General features: G+C 42.0%; 1 protein-coding gene across 1 annotated transcript in view; it reads right to left on the reverse strand.

The window, feature by feature from the left end:
* CDR2 (cerebellar degeneration related protein 2) overlaps nucleotides 1-23682 on the reverse strand; it is a 77134-nt gene extending 53452 nt beyond the window's left edge. Inside the window, exon 1 of the mRNA XM_032242928.1 lies at nucleotides 23577-23682. Within this exon, the coding sequence (XP_032098819.1) occupies nucleotides 23577-23598 (22 nt within the window). The 5' untranslated portion in view covers nucleotides 23599-23682. The remainder of the gene's footprint in view (nucleotides 1-23576) is intronic.
* Nucleotides 23683-24275: the final 593 nt, after the last annotated feature.

Genomic DNA, 24275 nt, shown 5'->3' on the forward strand with positions numbered 1-24275 from the left:
GCTCATTTTTGGGGTGAGAAGCAAGGTGGTGAGCTTCTTACAGTCCAGGGCCATGACTTCACTTATGTCTCCTTCGTGTCTGGAAAACTGAACAGCTCAAAACTCCTTTTGAATGAATACCTAAACAAACAATAACTTCAGTAAACATCTCTCACCTTTCAAATTCCTTTTGAATTAGATAGGTTACAAATAAATAAAATGTCTTGAACAGTGGGAAAGGGAAAGGCAATAACATTTACCAAATGCCAATGTCCAAATAAGCTTGCATGGCTGTTTGCTCATTCAGGTCTTGCAGCACCCTTGAGTGGTAGATATTGACTTGACAAATATTTATTGATTTTTTTGCTTTGCATCAGGCAATGTGGTAAATGCTGAGGATTTAATACAGTAGGTCTTGTAGTGAACTCTCCAAGTTATCTGATGCTCTTCCTTCTCTCTAAAACAGGGGTCTCCAACTCCTGGGTCACAGACCAGTATTGGTCTATGGCCTGTTAGGAGCTGGTCTGTATAGCAGGAGGTGAGTGGTCAGTGAGCAAACATTACTGCCTGAGCTCCACATCCTGGCAGATCAGCGGTGGTATCAGATTCTCACAGGAGCGCAAATCCTATTGTGAACTGCGCATGTAAGGGATCCAGGTTAAGCACTCCTTGTGAGAATCTAATGCCTGATGATCTGTCATAGTCTCCCATTACCCCCAGATGAGACTGTCTAGTTGCAGGTAAACAAGCTCAGGGCTCCCACTGATTCTACACAATGGTGAGTTATATAATTATGTCCTTATATATTACAATGTAATAATAACAGGAATAAAGTGTACAATAAATGTAATGCATTTGAATCATTCCAAAACCAACTCCCCTGGTCCAGGAAAAATTATCTTCCATTAAACTGGTCCCTGGTGCCAAAATGGTTGGAGACCATTGCTCTAAAACGTACTTATTCACATGGTGTGCACTAGGTTTGTGACAAAATGGCTACTCTTGAGGACACGTGTACTTTTCTACTCCCATGATTTAGTGTATCCTTACCAAGGGTCAGTGCTTTTCATTTCATATCTATTAATGTCAGATGTACTTGTTACGGTAAGTGCAAAATTTAATTGCACTTACATTTTATAACCTTAAGAAATAGATATGGGAAATGAAAGTTACTTTTATGAAAATTAAGTTGAATATTAAGCTTTCTAAAGCTAGAAAGACTCAATAAAGATTGAATTGTAGGGCTGAGCATGGTGGCTCACACCCGTAATCCCAGCACTTTGGGAGGCTGAAGCAGGAGGACTGCTCAAGGCCTGAAGTTTGAGACCAGCCTAGGCAACATTAAAGAAAAAGAAGAAGAAGGAGGAGAAGGAGGGAGGAGGGAAGAGGGAGGAGGGAGGAGGAGGAAATAAATAAATAAAATTAATTAATTAATTGAGTTGTAAATAATTACTATCACATTTGATGTAGCAGAAACTAAATATTTTTGGGGGAAAGTCACAGAAATCTAAAGATATTTTATACTGAGTTTGCTTCTTAAATGACTTTAGGTTCTCTTTATAACTGACAGTAGAAACTGCCTATCATGTAATATGGATCCTATTTATACAAGAAAGATGGCCCAGCACTTTCATCAATGGACCTATACTCAATGAAAAACCCAAAGAAAAGATTGATGAATGAGTATAGTTAAGTTAAAATGGAATGGTTAATGTCTCTTCTTTTAAAAATGATTTTATTTTGGCTGGGCATAGTGGCTCATGCCTATAATCCCAGCAATTTCAGAGGCTGAGGTGGGCAGATCATGAAGTCAGGAGTTCGAGACCAGCAAGTTCGAGCCAGCCTGGCCAACATGGTGAAACCCCGCCTCTACTAAAAATACAAAAATTAGCTGGCTGTGGTGGCACACGCATGTAATCCCAGCTTTGGGAGGCTGAGGCAGAAGAATCGCTTGAACCCAGGAGGTGGAGGTTGCAGTGAGCCAAGATCACACCATAGCACTCCAGCCTAAGTGACAGAGTGAGACTCTGTCTCAGAAAAAAAAAAAAAAAAAAAGAGTTTTTTTTTTTTTTTTTTTTTTTGCTTGAGGAGACTGTCTCACTAATCGTATTGGAGAAGACAAAAACCAGTGAGCAAAATCAGGCATATCCTCTGTCCTCATGATACTTTAGTCTAATGGGGGAGAGAGGTAGCCATTATACTGTCAGACAATCAAAGTTATTTCCATTTTCATGAAACTAAGACTTTCCAGAAATTAATGTCCCCAAGGTAATATAACCAGCAGACTGAAGAACAGAGGATCAAACCCAAGCTCTTATTATAAAATTAAACTTCCTTTAATTCTCAGGCCTTGTCTTTCTTTTATTTTTTTTCCCTCTCTTTCTTCTTCTTTCTTCTCCTTCTTTTTTCTCCTCCTGAGTTGCAAGGTTTCCATCATTAGTTGAAATATGGGAAGATTTCAGTTTATTCAGTCAATGCACTTGATTTACTTTACATGACATGATTATTTAAAAAATTTTATGGAGGATTCTTATCAGGAATACATTAAAGGAGTCCTTAATAAAACGTGGGCAGAAAAATGTAGGCACGAATCCCAGTTTTACCATTTACTAGCTGTGTGACTATGGATGAGTTAATCTGCTTTCCCATCTCTAAAACAGAGCTGGTAATATTTCACTCATGGGATTGTCATGGGATTTAAATGAAATAATAAGAGCACATAACACAGTACAGGACACAAATAGCACTCACTTAATGGGCCTGTAACAGATGTGCTGTGTCTTCTCTTTGGATCTTAGTTTCTTCATCTAAGAGGTTCTGCTGGGTACAGTGTCTTACACCTATAGTCCCAACACTTTGGGAGGCCAGGGTGGGAGGATCGCTTGAGTCCAGGAGATTGAGACCAGCCTGGGAAACATGGAGAGATCCCATCCCTACAAAAAATACAAAAATTAGCCAGGCGTGGTGGCACATGCTAGCAGTCCCAGCTGAGGCTGAGGTGGGAGGATCACTTGGGCCCAGGAACTCAAGGCTGCAGCAAACTAAGATTGTGCTACTGTACCCCCGCCTGGGAGACAGAGTGGGACCCTGTCTAACAACAACAAAAAAGGTTCTGGCCAGGCACAGTGGCTCATGCCTATAATCCCAATACTTTTGGGAGACCACTTTGGGAGGACAGCTTGAGGCCAACAGCTCGAGGCCAACAGTTCAAGGCCAACATAGGCAACGTGGCAAGACTCTGTCTCTAAAAAAAAGAAAAAGAGGCCAGGCACGGTGGCTCACCCTTGTAATCCCAGCACTTTGGGAGGCTGAGGTGGGTGGATCATGAGGTCAGGGGTTTCAGACCAGCCAGACCAACATGATGAAACCCCGTCTCTACTAAAAATACAAATATTAGCTGGGCATGGTGGTGCATGCCTGTAATCCCAGCTACTTGGGAGCTGAGACAGGAGAATCGCTTGATCCCAGGAGGCAGAGGTTGCAGTGAGCAGAGATCACGCCACTGCACACCAGCCTAGGGAATAGAGCAAGACTCCATCTCAAAAAAAAAAAAAGAAAAGAAAGAGAGTTAGGTTTTAGGTTTTTCCCACCATGGCACATGTGTACCTACATAACAAACCTGTATGTTTAGCACAAGTATTCCAGAACTTAAAGTAAAATTAAAAAAAATTTTTTTCAAAGAGTAAGGTTTTTCTAGTCTTATAATATTTTATAACAAAAAGGTTAATATTTTATAATACTATACTATTTTTATTGTCTACTTAGGATCAAGGAAGACTTCATACACAAAGAGATCCTTGATACAAATTGTATATATGGAGATATATATATATATATACACACACACATATGTAATTCATATGTGATATAGACCCATGCTATTTTTGTCTGTTCCAAGTCACCCCTTCCCTCAGTGGTTTTTGGCATTAATGCTTTGTTTACCAAACCTGCCCAGTCTTTAGTGCCCATGGTGATACTCTCCAGTCTAAACTAGTATGAATATGAAAAGACAAATAGCAGGTAAAGTAAAAAAAAAAAAAAAAAAAAAACCTTTTGAAATAACATGGAAGAAACATGAAAACAAACATAACCTTTTACATTAATTACTAAGCAATTATCTTGACCTTTGGATAGTATTAGTCACTAACTCGTATCTTGGGTAAGCTATAATAAAAAGTATTAGTGTCAAATTCATAAGAGTATCTTTAAGTAACTCTTTAAATTATGTACATACTACATGCCTTCACACTAAGCTACATATTGGTTACTTTAAGTTATTCATTCATTTATTATTTCATTTCACAGATGTTTTTGAGTGCCTGCTATTATAATCCAGGTACAAAGGTCCTACAGGATGAATATGAACCTTCTAAGGGGTCATACAGATGACAAATACTGTGATAAGGGACCCACCGGAAGTATAATGAGACTGTGGTAATTCAGAGAAGAGATTCCTATCTGGTTTGCCTAGGGTCAGAGTGAACTTCACAGAAGAGAACAGTTTCTTCAGCTGAGTTTTGGAGGCTGAGTGGGATTTTTCTCCTGACCATGGAGGAATGTGATTCCAAGTGAAAAAAAAAAAAAACAGCATGGAAAATATTTTGAAGCATGAGTAAACTTGCAATAAGCTATTCATTTATTCATCCAATAAATATTGAGAGCCTATCAAGTGTTGAGCTCTATGATATGGCAACGAGGTGTAGCAGTAAACAAAACGGCAAAAATCTCCACCCTCATAGAGCTTACATTCTATTGGGAGGGAGGCAGACCAAGAAATGAAGTAAGTAAAATATACAGTATGTTAGATGGTGATTAATTCTCTGGTAAGAAATAAAGCAAGAAAGAAAATAGGAAGGTTGGGGGAGGCTATATATATATATATATTTAAATTCAGAGACAGGGTCTCATTCTGTTGCCTAGGCTGGAGTGCAGTGGTGCAATCATAGTTCACTGCAGCCTCAAACTCCCGGGCTCAAGTGATCCTCCTGCCTCAGCCTCCCAAGTAGCTGGGACTACAGGCAAGTGCCTCCATGCCCAGCTAATTTTTTAAAGTTTTTTTTTTTTTTTTTTTTTTTTTTTTCTGAGATGGAGTCTCACTTCATTGCCTAGGCTGGAGTGCAATGGCGTGATCTTGGCTCACTGCAACCTCTGCCACCCAGGTTGAAGTGATTCTCCTGCCTCAGTCTCCCAAGTAGCTGGGATTACAGGCACCTGCCGCCGTGCCTGGCTAATTTTTATATTTTTAGTAGAGATGGGGTTTCACCATGTTGGCCAGGCTGGTCTTGAACTCCTAACCTCGTGATCCACCCGGCTCGGCCACCCAAAGTGCTGGGATTACAGGTGTGAGTCACCACTCCTAGCCATCTTTAAAAGTTTTTAATAGAGGCGGGGTTTTGCTGTGTTGCCCAGGCTGGTCTTGAACTCCTGGACTCAAGTAATTCTCCCACTTAGGCTTCCCAAAGCACTAGGATTACAGGCGTGAGCCACTGTGCCCACCCAAAGCTGCATGTTTAATTAGAGTGGTGGGGAAGCCCTCACAAAGAAGGTAACATTTGATTAAAGACCTGAAGGAAGATGGCAGGGAAGCAGGGAGGCTCTCCTGGGGAAGAGTTTTCCTGGAAGAGAACACAGCAGGTGCAAAGGCCCTGAGGGGCAGCATGCCTAGCATTCTAGCTGGCAAGGAGGCCAGCATGGCTGGAGCAGAGTAAGCAAGAGGGAGGGCAGCAGGAATGTGGAGGGAGGCCAGATTGCATAGGGCCTTGCAGCCCTGTTTGTTACTTTGATTTCACCATAAGGTGAAGGAGATGGTGAAATAGTGAGGGATTGACTGATTTAGTAGCTTTTGTTTTTCAAAGCAGTTTTAGATTCACAAAGAAGTTGTGCCAAAAGTATACCCTATCGCCACACATGCACAGCCTCCTCCATCATCAACATCCCCCACCAGAGTGGTACCTTTGTTACAATTGATGAACCTACACTGATACATTATTAGAACCCAAAGTCTGTAATTCACATTAGAGTTCACTCTTGGTGTTGTGCATTCTATGGGCTTCGGCAAATGTATAATGACATGCATCCATGATTGTAGTATCATAAAAGATAGTTTCACTGACCCAAATGTCCTCTGTGCTCTACCTATTCACTCCCCAGTGACCTCAGGAAACCAGTGATCTGTTTTACTGTCTCCCTAATTTTGCCTCTTTTTTTTGCTCTTGTTGCCCAGGCTGGAGTGCAGTGACATGATCTCGGTTCACTGCAACCTCCACTTTCCGGTTCAAGCGATTTTCCTGCCTACGCCCTCTAAATAGCTGGGATTACAGGCATGCACCACCACGCCCAGCTAATTTTGTATTTTTAGTAGAGATGGGGTTTCTCCATGTTGGTCAGGCTGGCCTCTAACTCCAGACCTCAGGTGATCCGCTCACCTTGGCCTCCCAAAGTGCTGGGATTACCGGTGTGAGCCACTGCGCCCAGCACAAAAGTTTTAAAAGTTGTACAGTAATCTACATTCAACTATTTACAACCTACTGTATTAATTTTATCACATATTAATCTATCCATACTTCTATAAATCAAACCATCTTATTTTTCCTCATAACTTTTATTATAAAATTTTCCAAATATAAAAAAAAGCTTTAAAGAAAAATACAGAGAAAATAAATTCATATACCTACTTCTTAGATTCATCAATTGCTGACATTTTGCCATATTTGGTTTATCTGTATCTCTGTGTATATGTGAGTTCTGTTCTCTGGACTATTTATTTATATTTTTATTTTTAGAGATGGGATTCTGCTTTGTCGCCCAGGCTAAGAGGGAAGTGGTAAAATCATAGCTCATTGCAGCCTCAAATTTATTTTATTTTTTTTACAGATGGGGTCTTACTGTGTTGCTCAGCCTGATCTCCAACTCCTGGCCTCAAGCGATCCTCCCACCTCAGTCTCCCTAGCTTTTGGGATTATAGGTGTGAGCCACCGTGTCCAGCCACTTTATATGTTGAAGTCTGTGTCATGTCATGACATAAGGTGCTTTCTCATTCTCATTTTTTTTTTTTTGGAAAAAGGAAAGAAAAAGAGAAAGAAAGAAAGAAAAAGAATGAAAGAGAGAAAGAAAGAGAAAGGGAAAGAGGGAGAGAGAACGGGAGTCTTGCTTTATTGCCCAGGCTAGAATGCAATCTAAAAATGGGTATTAAAAACCCCTTTTATGTCAATAATTGTGCTTAACAATGGAGACAGGAAGGCATAAGGGAGGAAAATAACAAAGAAGCAGCCAACCAATATTTCATTTAAACCTGTGAAATGCTATGCAATTACTGAGGAGTGATTTACTTCCAATTATGTAGTCACTTTTAGAGTAGGTGTGATGTGGTACTGAGAAGAATGTATGTTTTGTGGATTTGGGGTGGAGAGTTCTGTAAATGTTTATTAAGTTTGCTTGGTCCAGGTCTGAGTTCAAGTCCTGGATATCCTTGTTAATTTTCTGTCTCGTTGATCTGTCTAATATTGACAACGTGATGTTAACGTCTCCCACTATTATCGTGTGGGAGTCTAAGTCTCTTTGTAAGTCATTAAGAACTTGTCTTATGTATCTGGGTGTTCTTGTATTGGGTACGTATTATTTAGGATTGTTAGCTCTTCTTGTTGCATTGATCCTTTTACCATTACGTAATGTCCTTCTTTGCCTCTTTTGATCTTTGTTGCTTTAAAGTCTATTTTATGAGAGGCGAGAATTGCAACTCCTGCTTTTTATTATTTTTTTGCTCTTCATTTGGTTGGTAAATCTTCCTCCATCCCTTTATTTTGAGTCTTTGTGTATCCTTGCATGTGAGATGGGTCTAGATGCAGCATACCGATGGGTTTTGGCTTTTTATCCAATTTGCCTGTCTGTGTCTTTTGATTGGCGCATTTAGTTGATTTAAATTTAGGATTCATATTGATATGTGTGAGTTTAATACTGCCATTTAATGCTAGCTTGCTGTTTTGCCCATTAGTTGATGTAGATTCTTCATTATGTTGATGCTCTTTACCTTTTGGTATATTTTTGGAATGGCTGATACTCGTTCCTTTCTATGTGTAGTGCTTCTTTCAGAAGCTCTTATAAAGCAGGCTTGGTGGTGATGAAATCTCTGAGTACTTGCTTGTTCACAAAAGATTTTATTTTTCCTTTACTTATGAAGCTGAGTTTGGCTGGATATGAAATTCTGGGTTGAAAATTCTTTTCTTTAAGGATGCTGAATATTGGCCCCCACTCTCTTCTGGCCTGTAGGGTTTCTGCTGAGAGATCTGCTGTGAGTCTGATGGGCTTCCCTTTGTGGGTAACCTGACCTTTCTCTCTGGCTGCCCTTAGCATTTTCTCCTTCATTTCAACTCTGGTGAATCTGACGATTAGGTGCCTTGGGGTTGCTCTTCTTGAGGAATATCTTTGTGGTGTTCTCTGTATTACCTGGAGTTGAATATTGTCCTGCCTTGCTAGGTTGGGAAGTTTTCCTGAATAATATCCTGAAGAATATTTTCCAGCTTGGATTCATTCTCTTTGTCACATTCAGGTACACCTATCAAACGCAGATTAGGTCTTTTCACATAGTCCCATATTTCTTGGAGACTTTGCTCATTCCTTTTTACCCTTTTTTCTCTAATCTTGTCTTCTCGTTTTATTTCATTGAGTTGGTCTTCGACCTCTGATATTCTTTCATCTGCTTGGTCAATTCGACTGTTAAAACTTGTGCATACTTTGCGAAGTTCTCGTATTGTGTTATTCAGCTCCATTAATTCACTTATATTCCTCTCTAAATTGTCTATTCTTGTTAGCATTTCGTCAAACCTTTTTTCAAGGTTCTTAGTTTCTTTGCATTGGGTTAGAACACGTTCTTTTAGCTCACAGAAGTTTCTTCCTATCCACCTTCTGAAGCCTGATTCTGACAGTTCATCACACTCATTCTCCATCAGGCCTTGTTCCCTTGCTGATGAGGAGTTGTGATTCCCCTGAAGGAGGAGAAGCATTGTGATTTCGGATGTTTTCAGCCTTTTGTGCTGGTTTCTTCCCATCTTTGTGGATTTATCCACCTGTCATCTTTGTAATTGCTGACTTTCGGATTGGGTCTCTGAGTGGACATCCAGCTTGTTGGTGATGATGTTATTTCTGTTTCTTTGTTTTCCTTTGGCGGATGCCCCCTCCCCTACAGAGCTGGACCTTCCCGGGTTCCTTCAAGAACATTTTTTTTTTTTTTAAGAGACAGAGTCACTCTGTTGCCCAGGCTGGGGTGCAGTGGCGCAATCTCATCTCACTGCAAACTCCACCTCCTAGGTTCAAGCGATTCTCGTGTCTCAGCTTCCCAAGTAGCTTGGATTACAGGTGCCTGCCACCATGTCTGGCTAATTTTTGTATTTTTAGTAAAGATGGGTTCCAACATGTTAGCCAGACTGATCTCGAACTCCTGACCTCAAGTGATCTGCCCGCTTTGGCCTCCCAAAGTGCTGGGATTACAGGTGTGAACCATCATGCCTGACACACACACACACACACACACACACACACACACAAATATATATGTATAAAATATATATGTATACATATATAAATAATATATTTATACATAAATATATATATTTACATATATATTTGTTTTTCTGAGACAGGGTCTTGCACTGTCACTCATGCTGAGTATGGTGGTACAATAATAGCTCATTGCAGCTTTGAACTCTGTGCTTAAAGTATCCTTCTGGCTCAGCCTCCCTAGTAGCTGAGACCGAAGGTACACAGCACTGTGCCTGGCTAATTTTTAAAAATTTTTGTAGAGACAGGGTCTCACTAGATTGCCCAGGCTGGTTTCAAACTCCTGGGCTCAAGTGATCCTTCCTCCTTAGCCTCCCAAAGTGCTGGCATTACAGGTGTGAACCATAGCACCCAGCCTTCTCTGAACCATTTTAAGTTAAATTCCAGATCTAATGGTATGTCACTCCTGATAGTTAACCATGCATCTCCTAGAAATAAAACCATGGTTATTGGACAGTTTTGAGCATAGCAGTGACCTGATTTGACTTAATTTTTTTTTTTTTTTTGAGACGGAGTCTCATTCTGTCACCCAGGCAGGCTGGAGTACAGTGGGCGATCTCAGATCACCGCAACCTCCTCCTCCTGGGTTCAAGCGATTCTCCTACCTCAGCCTCCCGAGTAGCTGGGATTACAGGTGTGTGCCACCACAACCAGCTAATTTTTGTATTTTTAGTAGACACGGGGTTTTGCCATGTTGGCTAGGCTGGTCTCAAATTCCTGACCTCAGGTGATCTGCCTGCCTCGGCCTCCCAAAGTGCTGAGATTAAGGCATGAGCCACTGTGCCCGGCTTTGACATACCTCTTAACAGCATCTCTTGGGCTACTGTGTAATGAACAGACTGAAAGGAGTCAGGGGAAGTCACATGGAATCTGTTGATTAGTGGCATGAGGTACATCACATTCAATGGCAGTTAGAGGGGGTGAAGTCGAAAAGGCAATCAGGGTTGATGTGGAGGATCTGTACACTGGATTTAGAAGATGTGTAAGATTTTAATCCTATACATTAGGGTTTCACAAATATGATGGATTTTTGACTTTCGTTATATGAGTATGTACTAATATTTACTCAATATTTTTCTTTAAATTTATTTTAAATTACTAACTTAAAAGAAATCTTAACTGCCATAAGCAAAAGCATCCATAAAATAATTCATTTGGTAGATTTCAATTTTTGTAACACAATTAAAATAACCGTTAAAAAAAACTGGCTGGGTGCAGTGGCTCACTCTTGTAATTCCAGCACTTTGGGAGGCCAAGGCATGATCACCTGAGGTTAGGAGTTCGAGACCAGCCTAACTAACATAGTGAAACCCCATCTCTATTAAAAATACAAAATTAGCTGGGCATGGTGGTGGGTGCCTGTAGTCCCAGCTACTTGGGAGACTGAGGCATGAGAATTGCTTGAACCCGGGAGGTGGAGGTTGCAGTGAGCTGAGACTGGGCCACTGCACTCCAGCCTGGGTAACAAGAGTGAAACTCCATCTCAAAAAATAAAAAATAAAAATAAAAATAACTATTGTGTATCATGTGAAAATTATCATGTGTGCCAGCAGGGGTCCAGATGCTATACTTTGAGAAAGGCCACTCTAGGTAAAGGGAAATCCCTGAAGATTTTAATGCATGAGACAAACACCATCTGGGCCGGGCATAGTGGCTCATGCCTGTAACCCAGCACTTTGAAAGGCTGAGGCAGGTGGATTGCTTGAGCCCAGGAGTTCAAGACTAGCCTGGCCAACATGACAAACCTCCGTATCTACTAAAAATACAAAAATTAACTGGATGTGATAGTGCGTGCCTATAGTCCCAGTACTCGGGAGGTTGAGGTACAAGAATCACTTGAACCTGAGAGGCAGAGGCTGCAGTGAGCTGAGATGGTGCCACTGCACTGCAGCCTGGGCAACAAAGCAAGACTCTATCTAAAAAAAAAAAAAAAAAAGAAAAACGTGACCTGAATTTTGTTTTAGAACAATCTGTTTATGATGTAAAAGAAGCACTGAAGGCTTAATTACAAAGTGGAAAAGTGAACAATTAATTACGAGTTGCCTACTACATAATAAGTGCTCAGAATATGAAGATAAATAAAATAGGTTGCTGCCACTAGCTGTCTACAATCTAGTAAAGGAGACACATGAGGAGAGATTTTTGCAGCACAAAATGGTAGATACTCTGATTAGAAGTACATATAAAATATAATGGTGGCTAAAAGGTGGGCATGATCATCACTGTCTTGGGAACCAAGTCCAGGAATGCTTCACAGAGAAAAAAAATGCTTCAGCCAGGTTTCAATGGAGGTATAAATACTGTGCATGGGGCCAGGTGCCATTGCTGATGCCTATAATCCCAGTGCTTTAGGAGGCTGAGGCAGGAGGATCCCTTAAGGCCAACAGTTTGAGACCAGCCTGCGGAACATAGCAAGATCCCATCTCTACAACAAATTTAAAAATTTGCCACCACACAGCTGTAATCCTAGCTACTTGGTAGGCTGAGGTGGAAGGATTGCTTGAGCCCAGGAGCTGGAGGCTGTAGTGAGCTATGATCGTGCTACTGCACTCCAGCCTGGGTGACGGAGCAGGATCTTGTCTCAAAAAAAAAACAAAAAACACTGTGCATGGAGATTGGATGTACCCAGTGAACAGAAACAGCATGTACAAAGCATAGACATATAAAATGATAAATGACATAGCATTCATTCAACAAATATTAACACCTACTATGTACCAGGTTTTGTGTGAAACCCAAAGGAAAGAGGCAAAAGATGCAGCCCCTACTCTGTATAAGCTCACAGTCAATTATAGTGAGAATCCTAATGCTGGGTGTTAGGTGTTATTACAGATGTGAGTGTGGGCTGTTGAGGGAGTGCCCACTGGCTTAGTGTACAATTCAGACTAAGGAGCAAAGAAATGATTTTGAAAATTCATAATAGCAGGTAGTCTGTGCAAGCACAGAGAGCCATGAGGTTGGAGACATGCTTGGAGGAATGGCTGATGGTTTAGTAGTAGAGCTTGAGAAGTATACACTTGATCCTAAAAGGAATGGAGCATTAGAATTATTAAACCAAGAAGTAGTAGTATCAGATTGGACTTTTAAAGGATAACCCTGGGCTGGGCATGATGGCTTATGCCCATAATCTCAGCACTTTGGGAGGCTGAGGTGGGCAGATTGCTCAAGATCAGGAGTTCAAGACCAGCCTGGGCAACATGGCAAAAACTCATCTCCGCAAAAAAACAAACAAACAAAAAAACACTAACCTGGTGTGGTGTCACGCACCTGTAGTCCTAGCTACTTGGGAGGCCAAGGCAGGATAACTGCTTGAACCTGGGAGGTGGAAGTTGCAGTGAGCTGAGATCACACCACTGCACTCCAGCCTGGAAGACAGAGCCAGACCCTGTCTCAAAAAATAAATAAGTAAAAGATTACCCTATAGTGTGTTTTGAAGGGATGTTAGCTGGATTGCAAAGAACAGTTGGAAGGTTAACAAAGCGCTTTTATATGAGGAATGCTGGTTTTACTGGTTAATACTGTGCATAGGGCCAGTGTGGTGGCTCATACATGTAATCCCAGCCCTAAGCAGTGGAACACAGAAGGCAAAAGGAGGCTGACATGAGAGATTTAGGAGTTAGAACTGCAGACCTCAGTGATACTTGATTATAGAGGAATGGCTCAAAATTGGGTAATTGTGGTTAAGAAATGAGTATCTGAATGAAGGAAGTGAATGTCGACTGTCCTGGATGGCATTTCTTCTGTAGAATATAAAGCTAATACTCTTTCTCAGACTCAGCTTTTCCATCTTTGAGGTGACTGTTTTCCACCTGAACTGGGGACATTCCTTGAAGTCTAAGTAACAGAAAAAGCCTCAAGCAATATTGTAGTAGAAAACCCTGGTGACAGTCAAGTGTGGTGGCTCTCATCTGTAATGCCAGCACTTTAGAAGGCCAAAGCAGGAGGGTTATTTGAGGCCAGGAGTTTGAGACCAACAAAGCAAGGCCCTATCTCTACAAAAGTTTTTTTTTTTTTTTTTTTTTTTAATTAGCCGGGAGTGGCGGCACATGCCCCTACTCCCAGCTACTCAAGAGGCTGAGGTAGGAGTATCACCTGAGCCCAGGAGTTTGAGGCTGCAGTGAGCTATGATCTCACTACTGCACTCCAACCTGGGCAACAGAGTGAGACCCTGTCTTGCAATCAATCAGTCAATCAATCATTGGGCTGGGCTCGGTGGCTCACACCTATAATCCTGGAATTTTGGGAGGCCGAGGTGGGTGGATTACCTGAGGTAGGGAGTTTGAGACCAGCCTGGCTAACATGGTGAAACCTGTCTATACTAAAAACACAAAAATTAGCCGGGTGAGGTGGTGTGCACCTATAATCCTAGCTACTTGGAAGTCTGAGGCAGGAGAATCACTTAAACCCTGGAGGCAGAAGTTGCAGTGAGCCGAGATCGCGCCACTGCACTCCAGCCTGGGCAATAGTGAGACACTGTCTCAAGTAAGTAAATAAATAAATAAAAATTCTTAAAACCCTGGTGGCTAAAAGAGGACAGGAACACAATCTGGAGTAGAAAAGACCCAAAGCCCTGTAACTCCTGTTATAGCTTATTTGCTGATAGATGTCAGAGCAACTGAGGAACAGTGAGTGTGTTTTTAACCTATCCCTCTGAATTTTCTTAGTATTCTCAAAGAACACAAAAGCCCTAAAGCAATAATTCATAACTTGGTTGCACATTAGAATCACTTGGAGCTTGAAAAATTCCTGATGCCCAGACCACACCCTAGATCACTTAAATTAGAATCTCTGGGGCGTGAGATCCAGGTATAAGTAGTTTTTAAAAATATAGAACAATATTTCATTTCCTTTATTACTTAGTTGTATGGTTAAAATAAGAATAAATACAGTGGAATGACTTCATGTGAAAAATACTTCATTATACAATAAACAACCCTCATGCATTTCAATGTTGCCACCAATAACACTAAGGACTCCCACTTCTATTTATTTCTGATCATCACTGCCCTATACCCCACCCCCAGCTCCATCAAGCTTCAACAGGCATCAGTATTTTTCACAGCCCCTGGCTTATTCCATTGTGCAGCCAATATGGGAATCTACAGATTGACTTCCTTGGAAACAGAGACTCTAGAGACTAATTCTTGTTGGCTCAGCCATAGACACGTTGGCAGCCAGACACACTGGCACACCAGTCTTATGGTATTATAAGCATTTTTAGAGGTATAAACTCAGCACACTCAAGTGTCATTTATCTTTGAGTGATAATTTAACACTTGGCATTTGGTGGCCTTACATAACTAATGCCTGACTGAAAATGTCTGACTGAAGTTCACAGGTTAATTGTACACTTAGCAGGATATGGTTTGGTGATAAGAGAATTCTTTGAGATTCACCAGTGTAAAGAATTTAGCAAAAATGTGACTGGGCGTGATGGCTCTCGCCTGAGGTTGGATCTCTTGAGTCCAGGAGTTCAAGGCCAGTCTGGGCAACATGGTAAGACCCTGTCTCTGCAAAAAATACACAAATTAGCCACAAGTGGTGCTGCACACCTGTAGTCCCAGCTACTCAGGAGGCTGAGGCAAGAGAATCGCTTGAGCCCGGGAGGTCAAGACTGCAGTGAACTGTGATTGCACCACTGCACTCCAGCCTGGGCAACACAGTGAGATCTTGTCTCAACAACAACAAAAAGTATTTAGCAAAAATATCTATTTGAAACAAATTTCATACTTATGCATATGTTTTCTAATATCAAATTATTATTTTACTGTTAATATGCTCAGAACTGTATAGCTCAGGGGTATGATTCTTCCCACTGACATTTTCAAAAGATGGTCTATGATTCCTTGATACAGTTAGAGAAATGTTAGTTCTCCAGGGAAGAGTATTTTACTACATTTTATAGATCTATTCATTTAATAGTGACCCAAAGATATACTATCCAGCAGCCAGTGAATGGAACAGTTAAGTTTGTTAGTGGAGATCTATAACTGGGATAACTAATTGGGCAAGAAAATCAATATATAATCTCTTCTAATTACCTGGGATAAGGTACTTCATGTAGTAAAGTTAGAAATGGGTTGTCTTAATTGCTTTATATATGCAACTCCTATTAAAAATTTGTGGCTGGGCCCAGTGTCTCACACCTATAATCCCAGCACTTTGGGAGGCCTAGGCGGGCAGATGACTTGAGCCCAGGAGTTCGACACCAGCCTGGGCAACTTGGTGAGACCCCCGTCTCTACAAAAATACAAAAATTAACCAGGTGCAGTGGCACACACCTGTAGTCCCAGCTACTTGGGAGGCTGAGGCTGGAGAATCACTTGAGCCCAGGAAGCAGAGGTTGCAGTGAGCCAAGATTGTGCCACTATGCTCCCGCCTGGGTGACAGTGAGACCCTGTCTCAAAAAAAAATAAATAATAAACAATGACAATGAAGTTCTAGTATATTAAAGGAAAAGGACTATCCTTTTCACTAGGCCCACTAAGCATGCTTGCATTCTTTCTTCCGCAAACATTTATGAGTGCCTACTAGTATTAGCGCTGGAGTCCTAATACTTTTTTTTTTTTTTTTTGGGACAGAGTCTCACTTTGTTGCCAGGCCGGAGTGCAATGGCGCGATCTCGGCTCACTACAACCTCCACCTCCCAGGTTCAAGTGATTCTCCTGCCTCGGCCTCTCGAGTAGCTGGGATTACAGGCATGCGCCACCACGCCCAGCTAATTTTTGTATTTTTTCAGTAGAGACGGGGTTTCACCATGGTGGCCAGGATGATCTCGATCTCCTGACCTTGTGATCCGCTTTCTTCTGCCTCCCAAAGTTTTTTTTTTGTTTTGTTTTGTTTTTTTAAAGAGACTTGCTGTATTGCCCAGGCTAGAATGCAGTGGAATGATCATAGCTCACTGCAGTCTCAAACTCCTGGGCTCAAGCGATCCTCCCACCTCAGTCTCCCAAGTAGCTAGGATACAGGTGTACAGCACGATGCCTGGCTTTTTTTTTTTTTTTTTTTTTTTTTTTTTTTTTTTTTTGAGACAGAATCTCACTGTTGCCCAGGCTGGAGTGCAGTGGCATGATCTTGGCTCACTGCAACCTCCGCCTCCTGGATTCAAGTGATTCTCCTGCCTTAGCCTCCCAAGTACCTGGGATTACAGGTATGTACCACCATGCCCAGCTTATTTTGTATGTTTTGTAGAGACAGGACCTCACCATGTTGCCCAGGCTGGTCTCTAACTCCTAGGCTCAAGTCATCTGCCCGCCTTAGCCTTCCAAAGTGCTGGGATTACAGGCATGAGGCACCCTGCCCGGCCCTTAAAACTAATTTTAAAACTGCTTTTTGAAAACAAGTGCTTTCCTAAAAAAAAGCAACAGCCTGGATATTCTTAGGCAAGAGCTGGCTCCTGCTTGTTTAATGACCTCTGTTCATATTAGGACTAAACTGGTGGTTTTATGAAATGTTAAAGGTTAGGTTATATAGGAAGGAATGAGCTAATCTTATGTATTATACTTGGGGCTGGTGGACTTTGTTCTTTCAAATTATCAATTCTGTATCATATTCTTGATTCTGCTGTAGTTCTGAGATGCTCCACTGTAAGTTTCTTATTCTTTCTTTTTCTTTTCTTTTTTTTTTGTTAAGAGGGCCTTGCTCTGTCACCCAGGCTGGAGTGCAGAAGAGCCATCATAACTCACTGTAGCCTCAATCTTCCAGTCTCAAGCAATCCTTCCATCTCAGCCTCCCAAGCAGCTGGGACTACAGGCACATGCCATCAAGCTCAACTAATTTTTTTAAAACATTTTTTGTAGAAAAAAGGTCTCACCATTGCCCAGGCTGGTCTTTTACTCCGGGCTTTAGCCTCCTCCCACCTCAGCCTTCCAAACTGCTGGTATTACAGTGTGAGTCCCCAGACCCGGCCTAGGTGGCTTAAACAACAGACATTTATTACTCACAGTTGTGAAGGCCAGGAAGTGTGAGATCAGGGTGCCAGCATGGTTGGGTTCTGGTGAGGGCTGTCTTTCTGGCTTGTAGACAGGAAGCTATATTCTTGTTGAGAGAGAAAAAGAGGAAAGAGGATGGGGGAGAGGGAGGGAGATGGAGAAGGAGTGGGAAGGGAGGGGGAGAGAGAGAAAGAGAGCTCTCTGGAGTCTCTTCTTATGAGGACACTAATCCCATCGTGCAGACCCACCCTTATCACCTCAACTAAACCTAATCACCTAATCAGGGCTGTCTTCCTGGCTTGTAGACAGGAAGCTGTGTTCTTGCATGGGAGAGAGAAAAGGAAGGAAGGGGATAGGGGGAGGCTAGAGTGCAGTGTCAGGACCATAGCTCACTGCAGCCATGACTTCCTGGGCTCAAGCAATTCTCTCCTCCCAGCCTACTGAGTAGCTGCGACTGCAGGCACATGCCACCATTTCCAGCTAATTATTATTTTTATTTGTAGAGACAAGGTATCGCTATGTTGCCCAGGCTGGTTTGAAACTGATTACTCCCTCCTTGCTTCAACCAAAGTGTTGGGGTTATAGGCATGAACCACCATGTCCCGTTGTAATTTTTTTATTACTGTTTTTACATATTATTGACCTATAAAGCCACTGAAGCATAGAGCCTTGAAAGGAAAGAAAAAAAAAAGCCACTGAAGCATAGAGCCTTGAAAGGAAAGAAAGAAAAAAAGAAAGAAAGAAAAAGAAAGAAACAAAGAAAAAAAGAAAAACCCTCTTCCGAATTGCTTATGTAGCCTACTGTCAGGTCAACTAAAAAAGCTAGAAATAGCCAGCAGTTAGAACATTCCATGTATTCTGACTGTCAAATTTTATTACTTTGGTGAGATATGACTTACCTCTTTCGGCACTATGGTTTTTTTCAATTTTTTTTTTTTTTTGATATGGAGTCTTGCTCTGTTGCCCAGGCTGAAAGTGCAGTGGCACAATCTTGGCTTACTGCAACGTCTGCCACTCGGATTCAAACGATTCTTCTACCTCAGCCTCCTGAGTAGCTGAGATTACAGGCATGCACCACTACACCCATCTAATTTTTGTATTTTAGTAGAGATGGGGTTTTACCCTGTTGGCCAGGCTGGTTTTGAACTCCTAACCTCAAGTGATCTGCCCACCTCAGCCTACCAAAGTGTTGGGATTACAGGTGTGAGCCACCTCACCCAGCCAGCACTATGTATTTTATAAGACAGTATTAAAAAACATATGCCCAAATTACAACTCCAAAAAATCATATATATAAAAGCATACTCATTTGTTGGCGTTGCTGAAAGGAGCATTGAGATAATCGCTTAGTCTTTGACAAAGTTCTTTAAATTAAGTCCAGTTGCTAACTGTAATGAACATGAATACTTGTAGCATCCTAAATTATTAAGAATATGTGACCCAAAAGATTATGGCTCATGCCTATAATCCCAGCAGTTTGAGAGGCTGAGGCAGGAGGATAGATTGAGCCCAGGAGTTCGACACCAGCCTGGGAAACATTTTTTGTAGAAACAAGGTCTCACAGTTGCCCAGGCAGATCTTGAACTATTAGGTGCTTGATGGGGTTTGTCAAAGACAATCCCTTCCAGCTGAGGGTGTCTTAACATTTCCATTAAAAGCATATGACCACCTTCTTAGAAACTGTTTTCCTTCTGATAAGTTTGTATTAGAAGCACCATTTTATTTTTCTTTTATTTCCTTTATTTTATTTTATTTTTGAGACAGAGTCTTGCTCTTTCACCCAGGATGGAGTGCAGTGGTGTGATCTCAGCTCACTGCAGCCTCCGCCTCCCAGGTTCAAGGAATTCTCTTGCCTCAGCCTCTCAAGTAGCTGTGACTACATATTTGAGCCTCAAGGCCCGGATAATTTTTTTTTTTTTTTTTACTTTTAGTAGAGACAGGGTTTCACCATGTTGGCCAGGCTGGTCTTAAATTCCTGACCACAAGTGATATGCCCAACTTGGCCTCCCAAAGTGCTGGGATTACAGGCATGAGCCACCGTACCTGGCCACCATTTTATCCTGAAGAGATTTTTAGTTCATATCTAAGTAAAAACCTCAGCTTAGCTCAAACTCACCAGCTGTGTAACTTTGGGCAATTTAATTAACCTGTCTAAGCCCCAGTGTCTTCTTGAGGGGTGTTGTGACATTAGTAGCAGTGAGGGAAACGTTCCAACAGAGTGCTATGGATTAAATTGTGACTCCCCAAAATTCATATGTTAAAGCCCTAAACCCTAATGAGATGCTATTTTGAGATGAGGCCTTTGGAGGTGATTAGGTTTATTTGAGGTGATGAGGGTGGGCCTGCATGATGGGATTAGTGTCCTCATAAGAAGAGACTCCAGAGAGCTCTCTCTCTCTCTCTCTCTCTCTCCCCCCACTTCCCCTTCCTTCTCCATCTCCCTCCCTCTCCCCTATCCTCTTTCCTCCTTTTCTCTCTCAAACAAGAATATAGCTTCCTGTCTACAAGCCAGGAAGACAGCCCTCACCAGAACCTAACCATGTTGGCACCCTGATCTCACACTTCCCGGCCTTCACAACTGTGAGAAATAAGTGTCTGTTGTTTAAGCCACCTAGGCCGTGTCTGGGGACTTACACTCTAGTCCCGGCAGTTTGGAAGGCTGAGGTGGGAGGAAGCTGAAGCCCAGGGTAAAAGACCAGGCTGGGCAATGGTGAGACCTTTTTTCTATAAAAAATATTTTAAAACATTAGCTGGGCTTAGTGGTATGGGCCTATAGTCCCAATTGCCTGGGAGGCTGAGATGGAAGGATGGCTTGAGCCTGGGAGATTGAGGCTACAGTGAGCTATGATGGCTCTACAGCACTCAAGCCTGGGTGACAGAGCAAGGCCCTCTTAAATAAATAAATAATAAGCTACTCAACCTGTGCTATGATATTTTGTTATGGCAGCCCAAGCTAAGACATAGGGCTAGGCAAGTAGTAAGCCTTCAGTGCATCTCACATCATTCTTCTTAAAAGGGACATGTTAGGCTGACCCTAGAAAGGAGAAATTCCATCGCTGTTCTTGAAGTAGCAAACAGTTTATATGAACTCAAATTTTCTTGACCCTAATTCAAAAGAAACTATACAGACACAGGCTGGGCACCGTGGCTCACACCTGTAATCCCAGCACTTTGGGAGGCCGAGGTCAGGAGTTCGAGACCAGCCTGGCCAATATGGTGAAACCCTGTCCCTACTAAAAAAATACAAAAATTAGGCTGGGTGCAGTGGCTCACGCCTGTAATCCCAGCACTTTGGGAGGCCAAGGTGGGCAGATCACAAGGTCAAGAGATCAAGACCATCCTAGCCAACATGGTGAAACCCTGTCTCTACTAAAAATACAAAAATTAGCTGGGCATGGTGGCACGTGCCTGTAGTCCCAGCTATTCGGGAGGCTGAGGCAGGAAAATCGCTTGAACCTGGAGGTGGAGATTTCAGTAAGCTGAGATTGTGACACTGCATTCTAGCCTGATGACAGAGCTAGACTCTGTCTCAAAAAAAAAAAAAAAAAAAGAAGAAGAAAAGAAAAAAGAAAAACTATACAGATACATCTACCTTACTGAGGTTTCACATTCTGAGCTCCTCTTTTCTCTGCAGAGGTTCCTTCCTTCCCTCCTGCCTTCCTTCCTTCCCTCCTTCCCTCCTTCCTTCCTTCCCTCCCTCCTTCCTTCCCTTCCTCCTTCCTTCCCTCCCTCCTTCTTCCCTCCTTCCTTCCTTTTCTTCTTTCTTTCTCTCTCTTTCTTTCTTTCTTTCCTTTTCTTTCTTTCTTTCTTTCTTCTCTTCCTTTCTCTCTCTCTTTCTTTGTCTTTCTTTCGAGATAGGGTCAGTCTTGCTATGTTTACCAGGCTGGTCTGAAACTCTTTGCCTCAGGTGATCCTCCCACCTCAGCCTCCCAAAGTGCTGCAGTTACAGGTGTGAACCACTGTGCTCTGCCAGGGCTGTCTATTTTTATATGAATGACCGTAAAGTTATTTCACTGATGCCATCAAGAAGCAACTTTATTAATTTTACATGTGTTTGAGCTGATGTTGATAGCAGAAAAGTGGAAAGGAGCCAGACTTTGCTTTAGCCTTGTGATGTAGAAGATCCTAAAGATGACAGGATTCAAGGTGAGAGTATAATCATTTATATGGCCCCCTTCACCTCACAGAGCTGAATTTACCAATAGTTTGGCAGGTATCAGTTAGGAAAATGAAGTAAAGGGCTCCAGATAGTAATATTTTAGAATTCTGTTACCTGTGGGTGGATTTTTTTTTCTTTTGAAAACAGAAGATTAGGCTGGGTGCAGTTCCTCATGCCTGTAATCCCAGCACCTTGGAAGGCTGAGGCAGGCAGATCACTTGAGTACAGGAGTTTGAGACCAGCATGGGCAACACAGCAAGACCCCATCTTTACTAAAAATAAAATTTTTAAAAAAGTAGCTAGTTGTGGTGGTGGGCACCTATAGTCCCAACTACTCAGGAGCCTGAGGTAAGAGAATTGCTTGAACCCAGGAGACAGAGGTTGCGGTGAGTCAAGATCATGCCACTGCACTCCAGCCTGGACAGCAGAGCAAGACTGTCAAAAAAAAAAAAAAAGAAAAGAAAAGAGAGAGAGAGGAAGGAAGGAAAGGAAGGAAGGAAAAGAAGGAAGGAAAGAAAGGAAGAAAAAAAAACTGAAGATGAGTTGGGCATGGTGGCTCACACCTGTAATCCCAGCACTTTGGGAGGCCAAGGCAGGCAGATCACTTGAGCCCAGGAGTTCAAGACCAGCCTGGGCAACCTGGCAAAATCCCGTCACTACAAATATGCAAAAATTAGCTGGGCATTGTGGCATGCACCTGTAGTCCCAGCTACTTGGGGGGCTGATGCAGAAGGATCATTTGAGCCCCAGAGGCACAGATTTCAGTGAAGTATAATTGTGCCACTGCACTACAGCCTAGATGACAGAGTGGATTCTGTCTCAAAATAAAAAAAAAAAAAAGATTGTGAGCAAAAATTGAATGCAATTTTTTTCACAAGCAGAAGTATAATGGTTATTACAAAAGATGATATTAAGTATATTTATTATCTCTTTGTCTCCAACAGAATGTAAGCTTTGTTAAAGGCAAGGATCATTGTTGATTTTACTCTGTATCCCAGGCACCTAAAACAGCAAGTTTGTAATAAATATTTGTTGAATGAATCAAAGCCTAAGCAAGACTTCAGGTTCATTTTTCTATCAGAGATTCATTTAAAAATGTTAAGGAAATAAGAGGTGAAGACATCCTAAAGACATAATACCCGGAGTAGTCAGTAGGTTCATTGATACCCCAGAGGAAAATATGTAATGTTACAGAGGAAAATAAATTCTCTGAAATCACAGCATCTCTCCTAGCTTGGAATTACATTTTAGCAAAAAGACCAAGGAACTCTTCCATGAAACATCAAGTGATTCAATGCAGTAGTAGAAAAATCACCAGTACTTTTAAAGTGGATGAAGCCATTAAAATAGTTGCAACCTCCGTAGTCACCATGCAAGCCTGTCAGTGTTGGGTCTTAGACCACAACACGGTAGTTATCAAATTGCTTTATTCATCAAAATGTTCATTCTCCTAGCTGCCTTGAACTTCCAGCCTAAGGCTTTCTCTCTGCAGGGTTGTCAGCGTGCTCATGCAAGGCTTTGCCTCTGCAGATTATCAGAGGTGTACTTCGTGCCCCTCTCACCATGAAAAAAGGGAGAAAAAGACAATTCCATTTCAGAGATAGAAAATCTCCCAGAGAGAACCCCTGGCAGCTGGAATCCATTTTTAAAAATATATATATTTCTGAAGCTGGAATCTGTTACAACTACAGAACGCTGAAGGATAATGGGGTCCTGCTGCTAACCAAATGCTGGAACAAAAAGCACAGAGGTGCTGCTGCCAGGCAGAGATGGGGCTTTTCATGAAACCTTGGGTCTCTGAGCACATATTGTAATAATTCTGTGACTAGCAGCTCATGGCCATGGCTTCATGGCTTTTTACCTGTTTAAAGGTCTTGATCAGGCCACTTCCTATTTTAATGTTTGAGACATGACTGATTTATGCTGCTTCAAAGTAGAACTTGGGTTTCTATTACCTTTTTGGCACCTTGCACCCATTGTTGGCCTAGTTCTGCCATCTCGTCTGTCTCGTTGTTCCAGTCAGTAAACAAAGTCCAGGAGACGCGTCATGCTTGTGAACACCTGCAACATCAAGTTCAAAAGTACAATTGTGACCTTGCTTGTCATTCTCAAAATCTGGTCTCAGCTGTTTCAAACCTCCTGTGTCTTTACTGTTAGTGGTCAATTAGAAATCACTGAATCCTTTCCCTAGAGTGGTCAGAGGTAGCCAGTTTATGGTAATTTGAGCACAGGTGACAATTGGAAAGGTGCATTATTCAAACCACTTTGGCTGCAAGTAGCAGAAATTAAACGCAGGCTAGCTTAAACAAAAAAAAAATTTGGACTGGCACGGTGGCTCATGCTTGTAATCCCAGTACTTTGGGAGGCCGAGGTGGGTGGATCACCTGAGGCCAGGAGTTCTAAACCAGCCTGGCCGACATGGTGAAACCCTGCCTCTATTATAAATAAAAGTTAGCTGGGCATGGTGGCGGGTGCCTGTAGTTCCAGCTAATAGGGAGGCTGAGGCAGGAGAAGCACTTGAACCCAGTGAGTGGAGGTTGCAGTGAGATGAGATGAGATGGTTCCAGCTCACTGCACTCCAGCCTGGGCAATATGAGCCTAGGACTTCGAGACTCTGTCTAAAATTAAAAAAAAAAAAGGGAATTTTTCAGCTC

Source organism: Sapajus apella, unplaced genomic scaffold (assembly GCF_009761245.1).
Source record: "Sapajus apella isolate SASKATOON/1434 unplaced genomic scaffold, GSC_monkey_1.0 scaffold51, whole genome shotgun sequence".
NCBI classification, from domain to species: domain Eukaryota; kingdom Metazoa; phylum Chordata; class Mammalia; order Primates; family Cebidae; genus Sapajus; species Sapajus apella.